Here is a 13,351-nt window from a genome sequence, read left to right as displayed (position 1 = left end):
GAACTTCTTATTAAAGAATTAATTTAATTTAATTAAAATAGCTATTCTTAATTATATTTTAATTAATATAATTAATTATATAGATTTAAATATCCTATTTTATATAATATCTCTAGATTGGCTAGCTAAAGAGCTATTATAACTAAAAGATTTAGAAAAAGCTATAAAGTAAGGTAAGACCTTAATAACTAATTAGGCTACCTTTCTAGCTGCCTTTTTAGGCTTAGCTAGCTATAAAGAGTGGCTATAAAACGTAATTATTAAAGCTAAATATATATTTAGCTTCTTCCTGCTTATATAAGGGTTAACAGGCCGGTTATAGTCTGAGACCATAAAAGCAAAGGGATAAATGTTACGACCTAAATAGGCACTTACGTGCAACCTACATTTCTCGCTAATTAATAACACTCCCGCTAAAGATAATTAGCGCTAAGACTCTACAATTATAGTTAACTTCTCTTGATTAGCAATAATCCGTTTGAATTATTACTGATCCCACGATAATCTTACTAATTAACCCCAGAAGGCATCTAGTATATATACATACATTTATTTAGTATTAGATAGAACTTAGCTTACCAGCTATTAATAAAACTTCTTTATATCAATAAGCCTAATACATATTATTTAATCATTAAGAGATATGACACCTAATTTAAGCTTAGTATATATACCTTACGTTTCTGTAAACATAAAATCTAGTACGGACTAGTTTCCTGTTTGAAACCCACAACCGTCACAATAAATGCAGGGTAATGGCAAGGTTAGACTGAAGGTTTAAAGGAATTAGGTTAACTTTACTTTATGTAAGTTAGTCGATAAAAGCCAAATTAACCTAAAGTTAATAATGACTAGCTCTACTAATTAAATATATATATAAGGGTATATAACTAATTGACCTTATGTCTAAGAACTGCAGATAAAGTAATATTAGTAAAGAAGTAGTGGTTTAAATTGGGGAAATTTAATACTATAGCTAGATTTTATTATTAAAAATAGACTTATTTATAATAACCTTACTTTTAAAGGTAATAATAAAGTTATTATTTAGGCTTATTTTAATATTTTTAACTATTTAAAGTATTATTTAATTATTATTTTTAATAATATAAATCTTATATAGTTTATATTTACTATAAAGAAATAATTAAACTTAATAATAATATTAAATTATAGGCTAAAAATACTATATAAAAATATATTTTAGGCTAAAAAGAGTTATTAATAATAATAACTATATATAATTTTAAATTATTAACTTTAAAAGTTTAATAGTTTATTTATTATTATTTAAATTATAATTCTTTTTAAATTAAAATAAAATTTTAAGTTTATTAAATTTAAATATTTCTTTAATAGGCTTAATATTATAACTTAATAATAAGTAATTTTAAAAACTTTTTTAACCTTTATTACTATTTTAATTAATATTAAGCTAGCTTTTTTTATTTTACTTTAATAATATAAGAATAAAAAATCTTTTATTTATTTTAAGCTCTATAAAAACTATATATTAATAGTTCTCTTTAAGTGCCTTAATAAAGGCACCTTAATAAGGTAATTTACTGCCCTTAATAGGTTACTAAAGTAAAGATGTATACACTCTTTCTCTATATGCCTACTCTTTTATCTAGTTAAGTTTTAGGTTATTAAAGTTAAGAGATAGGAGGGAGTAAGAAGGGCAATTCTAGTTAACTAGGCTATAGGAGTGTAGGATAGGGGTGCCAAGAGAGTAGTAAAAGGTTAAGATAGAGTAGAGTATATATCGTTAATGCAGATTAAGTCGGTATCTGGTAAGTCTTGGAAGATATAAGGCTGTCAATAAATATAATAAGGACACTGCATTTGCCAGTCATTATGAAAAAAAGCTAGACAGGTGGCAGAAATTCATGACTGACTTTCAAGCGGCAAAATGGCTTACACTGTATTGGGATATCTTAGGATACTTTATGATGGTATCAGTATCTGTCACAAGATGAGACTTAGCTAGCCCGATGAATTGCAACATAGTGCAAGAATCGGTTTTACTCTTAACCTTTATCCTTCATGCTACTGCATACCTCATTGATTGATACTTGAAGCTTATGACGTCTCAACAAGACATATCAAGCCAACACACTAAAAAATCCCAATCACTTTAGCTTTTGGAAGTTGATATGCGGATAGCCTCATTTTATCGTTGTATGACTTGGTGAAATCAAAAGAATTGACAATTATGATAGCCACTAAGAAAGTAAAACACAGATGTTACACTCTTTTGGGAAATGCATCCATGTCAAATGCCGCTACATTTTCATCACCACCTATCACAAAACGGTCCTGTCTCCCCACACTAATTACATGCACTTCCTCGCTGTCACTAGTTGATTGAACCCCATCGGATTAAGAAATAGCTCCAGTTTCCCTTTGTTGTTGCTTTGCAGGTTAAATTTGGACGCATTGGCGACCCTACTTGTTTTTCTCTCTCAGGACAGACTAAACTCCTGCAGGATACAGGTGGGCGGACATTCGAGAGGAAGGGGTACGTGTAGAAGTACCCCGTCGCAAAAACTACCACATCGATGCCTCCCAAGACAGAACCGTCATCTAGATGAATAGAGTCTTCGGTAAAATGGTCAATCGTGGTCACGAGTTTGACGCCAGGCCGATCAAACACGTTAGGATACCGGGGGTGCGGTTTTCTTTGAGACACATGAATATCGCCCTTGGCATGAGGAAGAGACTGAAGAACGAGATCGATGGCACTCTCACTGGTACCGACCACTAAGATTTTCTTGCCCTTGAACTCTTGTGCCGATCGCCATGTGGAGGCATGTTGCAGGCTTCCGTTCCAGGCCTCGAGGCCGGGTATCTTGGGCACGCGGGGGACACTGTTGTGGCCCGTCGCGACGACAAGATGATCGAAATCCTCCTCATACCAAGTGTCTGTTTCTCCAGCATTCTCTCTACGTAAGAGTAGCCTAACACCGCCTTGCGGGATGTTCTGAACATCTTCTACCGTGGTGCTGAATCGAGTCATGGAGCTGTATTTTTGAGTGGCCTTGCTGACAAATTCTGTGACTTCGGTGACGCTCAGGTAATGCTCGTTGTTTGCTGGGGGGGGAGGTTGAAATCCGTGGCACCTCCCGTTACCTTGTAGGGAATATTTGCTTCAAGGGACTCATAGATGGGAGACGAGAGGAAGCGCTGACGCGTTGAACGGGGAAGCTCCAGCGGGAAAGGGCCATCGGGACGCGGCAGAGGTGGGTTGATGTCTGAAGGTTCTGCAGCGGGAAACTGGGGAACTGTCGTGGATACGGGATCATATACCCAGACACCACCCGGGACGCTCTTACGTTCGAAGATCTGAATTTCAAAGCCACCTAGGCGTTGGAAAGCAGCCGCTGTAACAGTACCGCTGATTCCAGCGCCGATTATAGCAACCCGCTTGGAAGGAGTCTCATCGCTGTTGTTTGCGGCATCTTCCCTGGCTGCGTTCGCTTCATCTTTGGGAGTCTTATCACTCTGGCGAGGCTGAGATGCATGTCCCTTGTACTCCTTGAAGTTGCTGTAGGAGGTATAACCTTCAGCGCCATGTGTGTAAAAGGTGTCCCGATCGTAAGGACTGAGCGGTTGTCCCAGACGAAGACGTTGAACGAGGTCGGGGTTAGAGATGAAGCGTCGGCCATAAGAGATTGCGTCAGCTAGGTCGTTTTGCACCGTCAGAATGCCAGATGCGGCAGTATAGCCTCCATTGCCGACAAGGACGGTAGGTGTATGATATGGGTTCAAAGGGGCGGTGTCCCTCAGAAGACGCCGGAGCGGTCGAAGAGAGATATCTTCTGGGGTAATTCCTTTAGCCACGAGGCGTGCAAGGTTCTCGGCAATACCGAGGTTACGAGACACACGGCCTTCGCCGACATGCAAGTATGCTACACCCCGTCGTGCTAGCTCCCGGCTGAGATGAAGCAACTGTTCCAGGGGTTGTGAACCGTCTGTCTCGTGGAAACTGGTGGCCACAGGTTAGCTGAAGAAGGGTGAGGACGAGGGTTAGGGGGTCCACGGACTTGGAAAAGGGGCTCACTCTGACGCCCAATCGCTGATGGCCTACTACTTCTGCGATAGCATCAACCACTTCCAGAGGAAAGCGACTCCTGTTCTCGACTGATCCTCCATATTGATCATCGCGTTGGTTGATATTGTCATGCGAAAATTGATCCAAGAGGAAACCATTCCCGGAAAGAATCCAGTAAGCACCGTTAGCAAACTTGTTCGTCACTGACTTTCATTATGGAGGTAAGGGGGATTTGTCACACACTTCGATTCCATCGGCTCCAGCTTCGACTGCAAGGGCGGCAGCGCGCTTGAAATCAGCCACAATCTCCTTGATCTCCTCAACTGTTAACGCGTGCGGTACCCCGAATAGTTCTCCGGAGTGGGTATTCAAACCTGTCTCAGCAACAGCCGAAGAAGAGACCGGAAGGTAGCCGTAGGGAGGAGGGTTCAGACCAGCTTCTTTATAGGCGTGCTTGACGAGGCCCGGAGATGTGCAGCGACCCACGTGTGTGAGCTGTTGAAACCAGAAGCCGCCTTTTTTGTGAACCACTTGGATGATATCGGCGATGGCACGCTTGTGTTCTTCCGTCTGGAGTGTCGCTGACCAAGGCCAGGCCTTGGATTTGAGCGAGACACCAGTGGCTTGAGAGATCATGAGTGCGCCTGGAGTGGTGCGCTGCTCGAAATACTTAACAGCCAACGGGCTTTCGGTGGAATGGGCAACGCGAGATCGCCCTAGAGCCGCGTGGACGATTCGGTGCTGCAGTGTCAGGTCGCCGACTTTCAGGGGGCTAAAGGCTTTGGCATTGCCCGTGTCAAAGCCAGCGGGAAGCGGTTCGGCATCGTCATCTACATCCGTGAAGCCAGTGGTTGGTCCGCGGGCGTTCGTCTTGGCGACGAGGGCAACGAGGTCATCTCCAGCTGCCATTGTTACTCAAAGGTCGCGATGATCAATTATCAAAAGTCGGGATGGGTCCTATTTGCAAGAGAAACAGACCTCTATAGGTTTCTACGGTGACGAAAGACAAAGGTCGCATCATGAGATATTATACGGCTTTCACGTATGCTTCATTCCTAATTCCGACATATTCCTTCAAAATCCTAGATTGGTAATCGAGTCTCCGAAGCCATAAGGGATTGCTCCGAGATACGGCGAAGAATGACAATTAGACCTGGATGTGTATTAGCCAAGACAAAGGTTGAGACACCACTACTTTTTCTAACTATCAGTCTCGGTTAAAAGGCTGCTTTCTCCGGATGAGTGTAGAAAATGTCTAGTAAACAAAACAAACAAGGTCGGGATGCATGACATAATCGCTCAGGCGCTATACGTCGGCTTTGGACCGGGGATTAGTGAACAGGGCTCTGTGTCTCGGGTGGGTGATAAATGCCCCGAAGAACTGTGCGATGAAAGAACCACCGAAGTCGGATAGAGTCAATTATGTGATGATCCATAGAAAAGGCGTAACAGCCTGTGGCGTTTGTAGTCCACGATCAGAACCCGGGGGTTGCCAATCTTAGGCCAAGATATCCACTGTGTCCAGCCTTGACAGGCAAGGTGAAAAGGTCGACGATTATGGGAGCCTTTTTAGACAGATTGCGACATTGCGAAGGAGTAGTCCACGACGGGGGCCTCTTATCAGAGTCGTGTCTATAAAGGCTCTCTTGCTGGAAGATATCTTTGTCGGAAACAAACAACTCTCAGCATCGAGATAGCAGCTCATTTCAAACCACTGTTTTACATCTTCAAGCTTGAAGCGCGCAATTCCAGTAATTGCATCAGAACCGGACCAGGAGAAGCAGGTGTCGAAGATCGTGGCCGCTTCGGTGCCACCTATTGAAGTAATCAGCGATACCCCTGGATTTGCTGTCGGAGGTATTGAAGCGAACAAACGGTGTACTTGAGATTAGCTGACATCTTGCATAGATATCAAAGGCGCAGATATCTCTGACGATATTGGTCGTCAGTACTATCTGCAAAATAGGGATGAAGAAATCTCCGACGAGGAGAAGAAGCGCATTCGCAGAAAAATCGACCTCTATCTTCTTCCGTAAAGATGAACATCTTATCTGGTTAACCGAGGCTCAGCGGCCGCTGACACATTAATCGACAGCATGATGATGGTCACCGGGTTCCTGCAGTATCTCGACAAGTCCACTATTAACTACTCCGCTAATTATGGCTTGAGAGAGAGCCTAAATATGCAGGGAACCGACTATTCTTGGGCTAGCTCAATCTTTTACTTTGGCTTCTTGTTCTGGCAGTATCCTTCTCTGCTGCTGCTCCAGAGATTCCCCCTCGGTAAGTACTTTGCTTCCCAGGTGATGGGTTGGGGTGTTCTCACGTTCCTAATGGCTGCCTCATCCAACTTTGGGGCTTTGCTGCATTGCGCTTCTTACTCGGTGCAGCCGAATCGATTCAGCTTGCAGCATTCTTCATCATCACCAACATGTGGTACACACGCGAGGAGCAGCCTATCCGTCCCATGGCGTGGTACGGAATGCGCCCCATAGCCATCATCGTCGGTTCTTTGTTTGCATATGGTATAGGCCATATCAACTCTAGCATTGGACTCTGGAGGTTTCCCTTCATCATCTGCGGTGCCATCTCAGTCGTATGGGTGGTGATTCTCTGGTTTGCCCTGCCCTCTAATCCCGCCAGTGTCTGGTTTCTTGATGAGCGCGAGCGTATCGTAGCCCTCCGGAGGATGGAGGACGCCAAAACCGGCGTGGAGTCCAAGAAGTTCAAGATGGATCAGGCCATCGAGGCTCTTCTGGATCCCAAGGTCTGGCTTGCTGGCCTTTCTACAGGAGCGGGAAACATCCTTAATGGCATCGGTCTGGTACGTTGACCTGCACTTTGTGTGAGCCCATGCGATGGGGGTAGACTAACATCGACCCATTGGCTAGTTCCAAAGTCTCGTTATCAGAGGATTTGGCTTCTCACCCTTGCAAACCGCCCTCCTGCAAGTCCCAACTGGTATCATCGAGATCATCGGTCTCACTGTATTCTGCACTCTCGCGTCACGCATCCGAAATTGGAGGCTAGCACTTGCTAGTCTGGCGAATGCCTTGGCCATTGTTGGTGCTTCCATGCTATACGTGTTCGACGTGCACCAGCGCTGGCGCCTGATGGCTGGGTATGTGTTTTGATCCAAAACCTTGGTAAATGCTTTAGTCATTGCATTAACTAACAAATTCACTTAGATTCTGGGCCATGATGGCTTTTATCCCGTGTAGCTTCTTGCTTGGGATGGGTACTATCTCCGGAAATATCGCCGGCCACACCAAGAAAGTAACAGCTCAAGCCATTATGTTTACGTGTTACTGTTGCGGATGTATGTGGTAGCTTTTCTTGTTAAAACCTGTCTCCTAAACTCCTTCTAATTTCCTTTAGGCATTATTGGTCCCCAGCTATACACGACCCCTCCCTACAGGCAAGGTCTCAGGGCCAACATTGTCGCTTTTGCTATCAGCTTCTTTGCTGGCGCCTGTAACATCGCGTACATGCACTATGAGAACCGTAAGCGTAAGGCGTTCCTGGAGGAGAACAGGCATCTCTTTAACGAAGATGAGTATCATTTCCGTGACTTCACGGACAAGCAAAACCCTTTCATCTTGAACGTGCTCTAGATAGAGAGAATGAGCTGTATCGCAATTGCATCGCGGCTCCCAAAGACTCTTTATACCGAGCTTATTTCAGGTAGCACCACGCAACTTTTCTATCGATCATAGAGTGCAAGCATGTCTATAGCAGTACAAGGTCTATACGTACCGGCCGATAAGTCAACCCACAGTAGCACATTGTAAGAATGCGAGTCACACTAGGTCATTGCTAGTTGTTTCCAACACGAGTTTCCTAAGCTACTTTCGGTATAACACGCTTAATAGCCTCCAGACCGCCTGTGTGACGTGCAAATCCGTTGTAACAGTTGTGATCAAAGTGGCGATTGTGAAAGTTGGGTATTTCACAATCAATCTCTGTTCATGACATGCACAACCAATTTTCCACTCACATGTCCATCCCTCAATTTTCTAAAGGCCAAAGGGACGTCCTCCCACCTGTATGCCGTATCAATCACTGCCTTAGTCTTGCCCTCAGCCATCCATCGACCGATTTGAGTGAAGAACTTGGCGCTGTTATTTATGTTGACAAAGTAGTATTTCCTGCCGCCGCATATGGATGGCCATATGATCTTCTTAACAATGGATACAGTTTGTAACAGACTGACGGCCGCCGGAATGCCGACTTGCACAAATGTTCCTGTGGGTTTCAGAAGCACTTCGCGGATATTGTACAGTTCATCATCCATTCCAACATTGTCGATGACGAGATCGAAGTCATGAGTCTTCTGCTTGAGACTGGAAATGAGTTCCATTGTTTTGTAATCGATTACCTCGTCGGCTCCAAGTTTTCGGCATAGCTCCAAATTCGCAGTCGAACAGGTGACGGTGACTTCAGCACCCATGGCCCTTGCGAACTGAATCGCCCAAGTGCCTGTGCCGCCGCTGCCACCATTGGTAAATATCTTCACTCTGGACTTCCATGTGTCGGGCATGAGGGATTGATAGGCTGTTATGGCGGCAGCACAGAACTTCTCTGGGATGACGATATATTGAGACAGCGTGCTAGCCCTAGTAAGAGAATTATATGCACCAAAAAAAAAGCTGACCGTCTTCGAAGGCACTGCTGGAAGGGCGTTTGGCAACGACGCGACCACAAAAATCCAGGCCTACAGTAGCGGGCCGCGGAATCATCATGCGCCCAATGAATCCCGCTTCAGGCAATTTGTAGTCAACGGGATTGAGAGCCGCGGTGATGGCTTGAACAATAAGCTGCCATTTGGCGAGAGAAGATGCGTTTGGCTTTGCAACATCGTTGACTGAGATGCTGTCTTCCACCGTGCCTTGGACAGTTGAGTACTGCCAGGCTTGCATAGTGTCAGCCATGCGAATCGATGGATTAAGTGGACTAAGCGGATACAAAGGGGAACCTGAGAATTATATCAGCAATTATTCTATGAATAAAGGCGGCATTCGCTTATTACGAATAACCTACATGCGACTGTTGAGAGGTTTGAAGCTGCGGAGCGGAGTTTCCTACAATTGTCCGATCTTGGCATGAAACTGGGCTATAGAGCGGACTTTACGATCGTAATTATAGGACGAATGATGATTGGACGGCTTTTGACGGGAGAATTCTTAGTCAAGGCTAAAATTGTTATAACGTTACCTGATAAAGGCGTTAGATGTGTCTCCGAACCACGCTCCTGGGAACTGACCGCATCGCGCTGACAAGCTATCCTTTTTACACAATGTTATGCCCTTGGCCTACAATTCGCGTCCAAGCCTCTGAATGATATTTGTGCTCGAACACCTCTAACTTCATCCTCATCCATTCGTTCTCAAGACTCGCAATAGTATTTTTACCTGAATTTCTGAATAAGAAAACTTTAAATATTATATTTTAAAATTATATTTTATATAAGCTGAAATTAATTATGAATAATTAAAATCCTGTCCTCCAAAGTAATGATATTGCATTGGAAATCAGCTTAAGCGACTACTGATGGCGCCCTAGGAATTCGTGGCATTTATTAACGAGGCGGGGATACGGCACCAAAGTTCGCCGAGAGCCACCAGAGCTTAAGAGTTGGCCATCTTGGCTATCAGTCAAAGTAAATCACAGTCGCAAATGGAACCAGAGTAGTAAACACTGAGATAAAGGTGGAGTACGCAATGGATCTCGACGTGGTTGGTAAGTGAATGTGACGTGCATCACTGACAAATGGCCACCGGATGCAAAATGCTTCCGCCGACGGACGCATATCGCGCAATTTACATGCGCTTAACAATAAGAGGCGGACTTACTTAGTAATTAGTCGAGACAATCTAGCAATGCGTTTCAAATCTCCGCAATGGTGCCATGAAAATGTGTATCAATCATGTCGCCAAACCATATATAACACCTCGTGCGCCTCGGCTTGAACTTCACTCTTCTTCTACATCATTCCAGCTAGCATCTTTACCCAGCACGACCATCCAAGCTCCATACCAAAATGACCTCCTTCCAAAACGTCGCTCTTCTCGGCGTAAATGAACTCACCTTTATTGTGAACTGCGAACACATGCTAATGGTTTCTATAGAAAGGCATGCTGGGAACCGCAATTCTTGAGCAGCTGGTCAGAAGCGGCTACGCTGTCACCCTCCTCAGTCGTGATCCCTCCAACATCGAGGGCGTTCCCTCCGATGTCAAAGTAGTCCAAGTCGATTACTCCTCCAAGGACAGCCTCGTCCAAGCCCTCAAAGGGCAGGATGCCGCGATTGCTACTCTAGGAGGAGCTGCATTGGCTGGGCAGAAGCTTATCATCGACGCCAGCATCGAAGCCGGGGTCAAGCGCTACATCCCATCAGACTTTGGCTCGTTCACCACAGATCCTAAGGCACGAGACCTGCCAGCGATCCAAGTAATGGCAGAGATTCAGGGCTATCTGCGCGAAAAGGCTAATTCCGGTGCTCTTGAATACACAATCTTCTCAACTGGTGCCTTCCTGGAATACGTTCTTGCATCTCCCTTCGTAGCCGACCTGAAGAACCATTCGATGGAGCTTTACGACAAGGGAGTGCATAAGTTCAGCTCAACGTCTGTTTCTACCATCGGAAAAGCCATAACCAACGCCCTGAAGGTCCCTGACGCGACAAAAAACCGCAACCTTCTCATCCACGAGGCCGTCTTCACTCAGGCCAAGATTTTAGAGCTGGCAAAGAAGCACAGCCCGCCAGGGACACAGTGGACAGTGACCCAGGTTGACGCCCAGGAAGCTCTGGATCGGGGCATAGAACTGATTAATAGTGATCCCACCAATCCCCATGCTGCGTTCCCCTTGATTAAAGCCGCAGTTTTAAGTGGTAAGTATCGGGCGGCGTACGACACAGTTGACAACGAGCTTCTTGGTATCCGTCTCCTAACAGATGAAGAGATTGAACTAAAGATTTCCGCTGCTGTTTAACATGATAGGGGGCTAATCAGAGCGTTTTGGCATGCAATATGCCGACCGTCAAGTATGGGACGAAGATGTTCTGAACAGGAGGGGAAGTTCAAACCCTTAACAAAGATCATTTAGTATCAACTAGAAGTGCTACTCTTAACATATAGCTCTATCAACTGGATAGTTGAGTCGATGTACCAATAAATTATTTAATTGATCAACGTCACTGGCTGTGTTAGGCCCCCTGTTCTACACCAAGGCCGCATCTGCCGGTTGCAGCTTGGAAGGAACATAGAGCGTGATCCTAAATGGGGTACAGTATCTAGCTAAGACGAATGTCAAATGCCTTGACGACAACATGTCCTCCACTCTTCTTGGTCGCAAAGTTAAAGATACCATGACGTGTACCAGTGAACCAAACCCCTCCCTGCTTCGTAACATGCTCCTGCCCAAGCTTCACAAAGGTCTTTCCGTCTGTGCTATACAAGAATGATGATTGATTCGGAGAAACCGTTGAGATTTGGCAGCGCAGCCAGATCTTGCCGCCAGAAATAGGCTTGCTTGCGATAATCGTTCCTTTTGAGGTAGTGACGAAGTTGTTGTCAGGGTCCATTTCAGCATTGTCAACCATCTGCAGTGTTGTTGAACTACCTTCTTTGGCGATACCGATCCAGCCTGCATCATATCTCAGTGACACCAATCCTGCGCGGTCCCCGTCTACCATGGAGGAATAATCAAGCTCAATGGTGACGTTAGACTGTGGGCCAAGGATACGGTGCGTAAGTGTATTCTGGGCGGAGAAGAAGTCATCGGTGATAGTGGCTGTGTGCAACACCAGACCGTCAGCTCCGGTGCTCCATTTGTCGTTGTTTGGGTCATGGTTCCACTCAAACCGAGGTGGGAGCTTGGGTTCCTTGAACTGAAACGTCCCTTCAACAGTCTCAACATTATACCTCGGCAATGGATAATTGTAAGAACTCTTCCAATTACCGTTACTGTCCAGCTCGACGTTAGGCCAGTCCTCCTCATCCCACTTCAGTGGTGCAAGTACAGGAAATCTTCCGCTTGTTCCGAGCTCCACGAAAGCCATGTACCAATAATCGCCATCAGGTGTATCGACAAAGGCGCCTTGATGAGGCGATCCACTGCCCTCTATAGGCTTTCCGTTATTCTTGAGTACGCGATGCCACGAGTCATAGGGCCCCCAAACATTACCGCTGGATTTGACAATGATTTGACCTCTGCCAACTCCAGGGTTCGTCAGCCAAAGGAAGTATGTACCTTTGATCTTGTAGAAGCGAGAGCCCTCGATGTAGCCGAGCTCTTCGTTGGACTTAAAGACAGACTCTTGCTTCTCAACTTGCAAATTTTTGTCAAGCTTTGAAATCCACGTCTGAGACTCAGCACCATTGGGTGTCCACTGCCCAGAGGAGACGTAGATGGTATCATCATCATCGATGAGAAGACCAGCATCATACAAGCAATAATTCGAAATGGTCGATGCTTTCGTCCACGGCCCTTCAATCCTCGGCGCCGTGTGAACGTAGGTCTTCCCGTTTTTCTGGATACAGCCAAGCCAGTAGAACTTCTTCTGTGTTTTGTGATAACGAAGTGACGATGCATACACTCCTCCGTTGTACGCCCGTCCTTTTGTAAGGTTGAATTTCGGGTCGTTGAAGTCGAAAGATGGGAGAGAGTGGGAGAGGTATTCCCAATTGACTAAGTCATAGGAGCGTAGGATAGGGGCCCCGGGGGAATAGTGGAAGGTCGAGGCGGAGTAGTAGTATGTGTTGTCAACCCGGATCAAGTCGATGTCTGGCAAGTCTTGGAAGATAGGAGGCTGATTGAAGGTCTCAGCAGCGACTGGAAGCTGAAAGACCGCAGCTGCGGCCATGAGCAGGGAAAAGATCATCATCTGGAAGAAAGAGACAAGCGAAGAATTGGTGTTGGTGAGGATACAAACTCCATGAACCTCAAACGAAGCCTCTATTTATAAAACCACGAGCTACAGTAAAACAATTGTTTATACTTGAACTCTCGGTATTTCATCGATATGGTCTGATCTAGATATTAGCCGGCGACCAGGGTTGACATGCTGGACCTGGGTTAAGGTTGGTGGGGTAAAGAAGCGCATCAATGAACAGTCTCAGAATGTGTGATGATCGTCAATGCCCGAGCCAATGCTTGTATACCTCGTTGACAGTTGCCGCGCGATGAATGTATACACCATCGCATCGCATCATGCACCTTTGTCTGGATAAAGGGAGGAAGCGGAGTCGATGGCCATCATTCGCACAAACCATTTCATTAAGATAGTAAATAAGGT

The 13,351-nt window shown here is 45.3% G+C and overlaps 6 protein-coding genes across 6 annotated transcripts; 2 read left to right on the top strand and 4 right to left on the bottom strand.

Annotated features, from left to right (window-relative positions):
• Positions 1-2,359: 2,359 nt before the first annotated feature.
• FPRO_09990 (uncharacterized protein) lies at positions 2,360-3,019 on the bottom strand (the record flags this gene model as incomplete). The annotated part of the gene is made up of 1 exon (XM_031233441.1): positions 2,360-3,019. The coding sequence occupies one exon, from the start codon at positions 3,017-3,019 to the stop codon at positions 2,360-2,362; it is 660 nt and encodes a 219-aa protein (XP_031083278.1).
• Positions 3,020-3,072: 53 nt separating this feature from the next.
• FPRO_09989 (uncharacterized protein) lies at positions 3,073-4,963 on the bottom strand (the record flags this gene model as incomplete). The annotated part of the gene is made up of 3 exons (XM_031233440.1): positions 3,073-3,988; positions 4,047-4,246; positions 4,298-4,963. 3 exons carry the CDS (start codon positions 4,961-4,963, stop codon positions 3,073-3,075), a joined length of 1,782 nt encoding a protein of 593 aa, XP_031083277.1.
• Positions 4,964-5,073: 110 nt separating this feature from the next.
• On the top strand, positions 5,074-7,668 carry FPRO_09988 (uncharacterized protein; the record flags this gene model as incomplete). Its single annotated transcript, XM_031233439.1, has 8 exons — positions 5,074-5,096; positions 5,787-5,911; positions 5,963-6,086; positions 6,150-6,337; positions 6,445-6,878; positions 6,946-7,175; positions 7,243-7,373; positions 7,433-7,668. 8 exons carry the CDS (start codon positions 5,074-5,076, stop codon positions 7,666-7,668), a joined length of 1,491 nt encoding a protein of 496 aa, XP_031083276.1.
• Positions 7,669-8,009: 341 nt separating this feature from the next.
• FPRO_09987 (uncharacterized protein) lies at positions 8,010-8,973 on the bottom strand (the record flags this gene model as incomplete). Its single annotated transcript, XM_031233437.1, has 2 exons — positions 8,010-8,635; positions 8,709-8,973. 2 exons carry the CDS (start codon positions 8,971-8,973, stop codon positions 8,010-8,012), a joined length of 891 nt encoding a protein of 296 aa, XP_031083275.1.
• Positions 8,974-10,094: 1,121 nt separating this feature from the next.
• FPRO_09986 (related to 2`-hydroxyisoflavone reductase) lies at positions 10,095-11,046 on the top strand (the record flags this gene model as incomplete). The annotated part of the gene is made up of 2 exons (XM_031233436.1): positions 10,095-10,127; positions 10,183-11,046. 2 exons carry the CDS (start codon positions 10,095-10,097, stop codon positions 11,044-11,046), a joined length of 897 nt encoding a protein of 298 aa, XP_031083274.1.
• Positions 11,047-11,347: 301 nt separating this feature from the next.
• FPRO_09985 (uncharacterized protein) lies at positions 11,348-12,919 on the bottom strand (the record flags this gene model as incomplete). The annotated part of the gene is made up of 1 exon (XM_031233435.1): positions 11,348-12,919. One exon carries the CDS (start codon positions 12,917-12,919, stop codon positions 11,348-11,350), a length of 1,572 nt encoding a protein of 523 aa, XP_031083273.1.
• Between the last annotated feature and the right edge of the window lie 432 nt (positions 12,920-13,351).

The sequence above is a fragment of the Fusarium proliferatum genome (genome assembly GCF_900067095.1).
Source record: "Fusarium proliferatum ET1 genome assembly, contig: FPRO_scaffold006, whole genome shotgun sequence".
NCBI classification, from domain to species: domain Eukaryota; kingdom Fungi; phylum Ascomycota; class Sordariomycetes; order Hypocreales; family Nectriaceae; genus Fusarium; species Fusarium proliferatum.
This window is presented reverse-complemented; position numbering and strand designations above follow the sequence as displayed.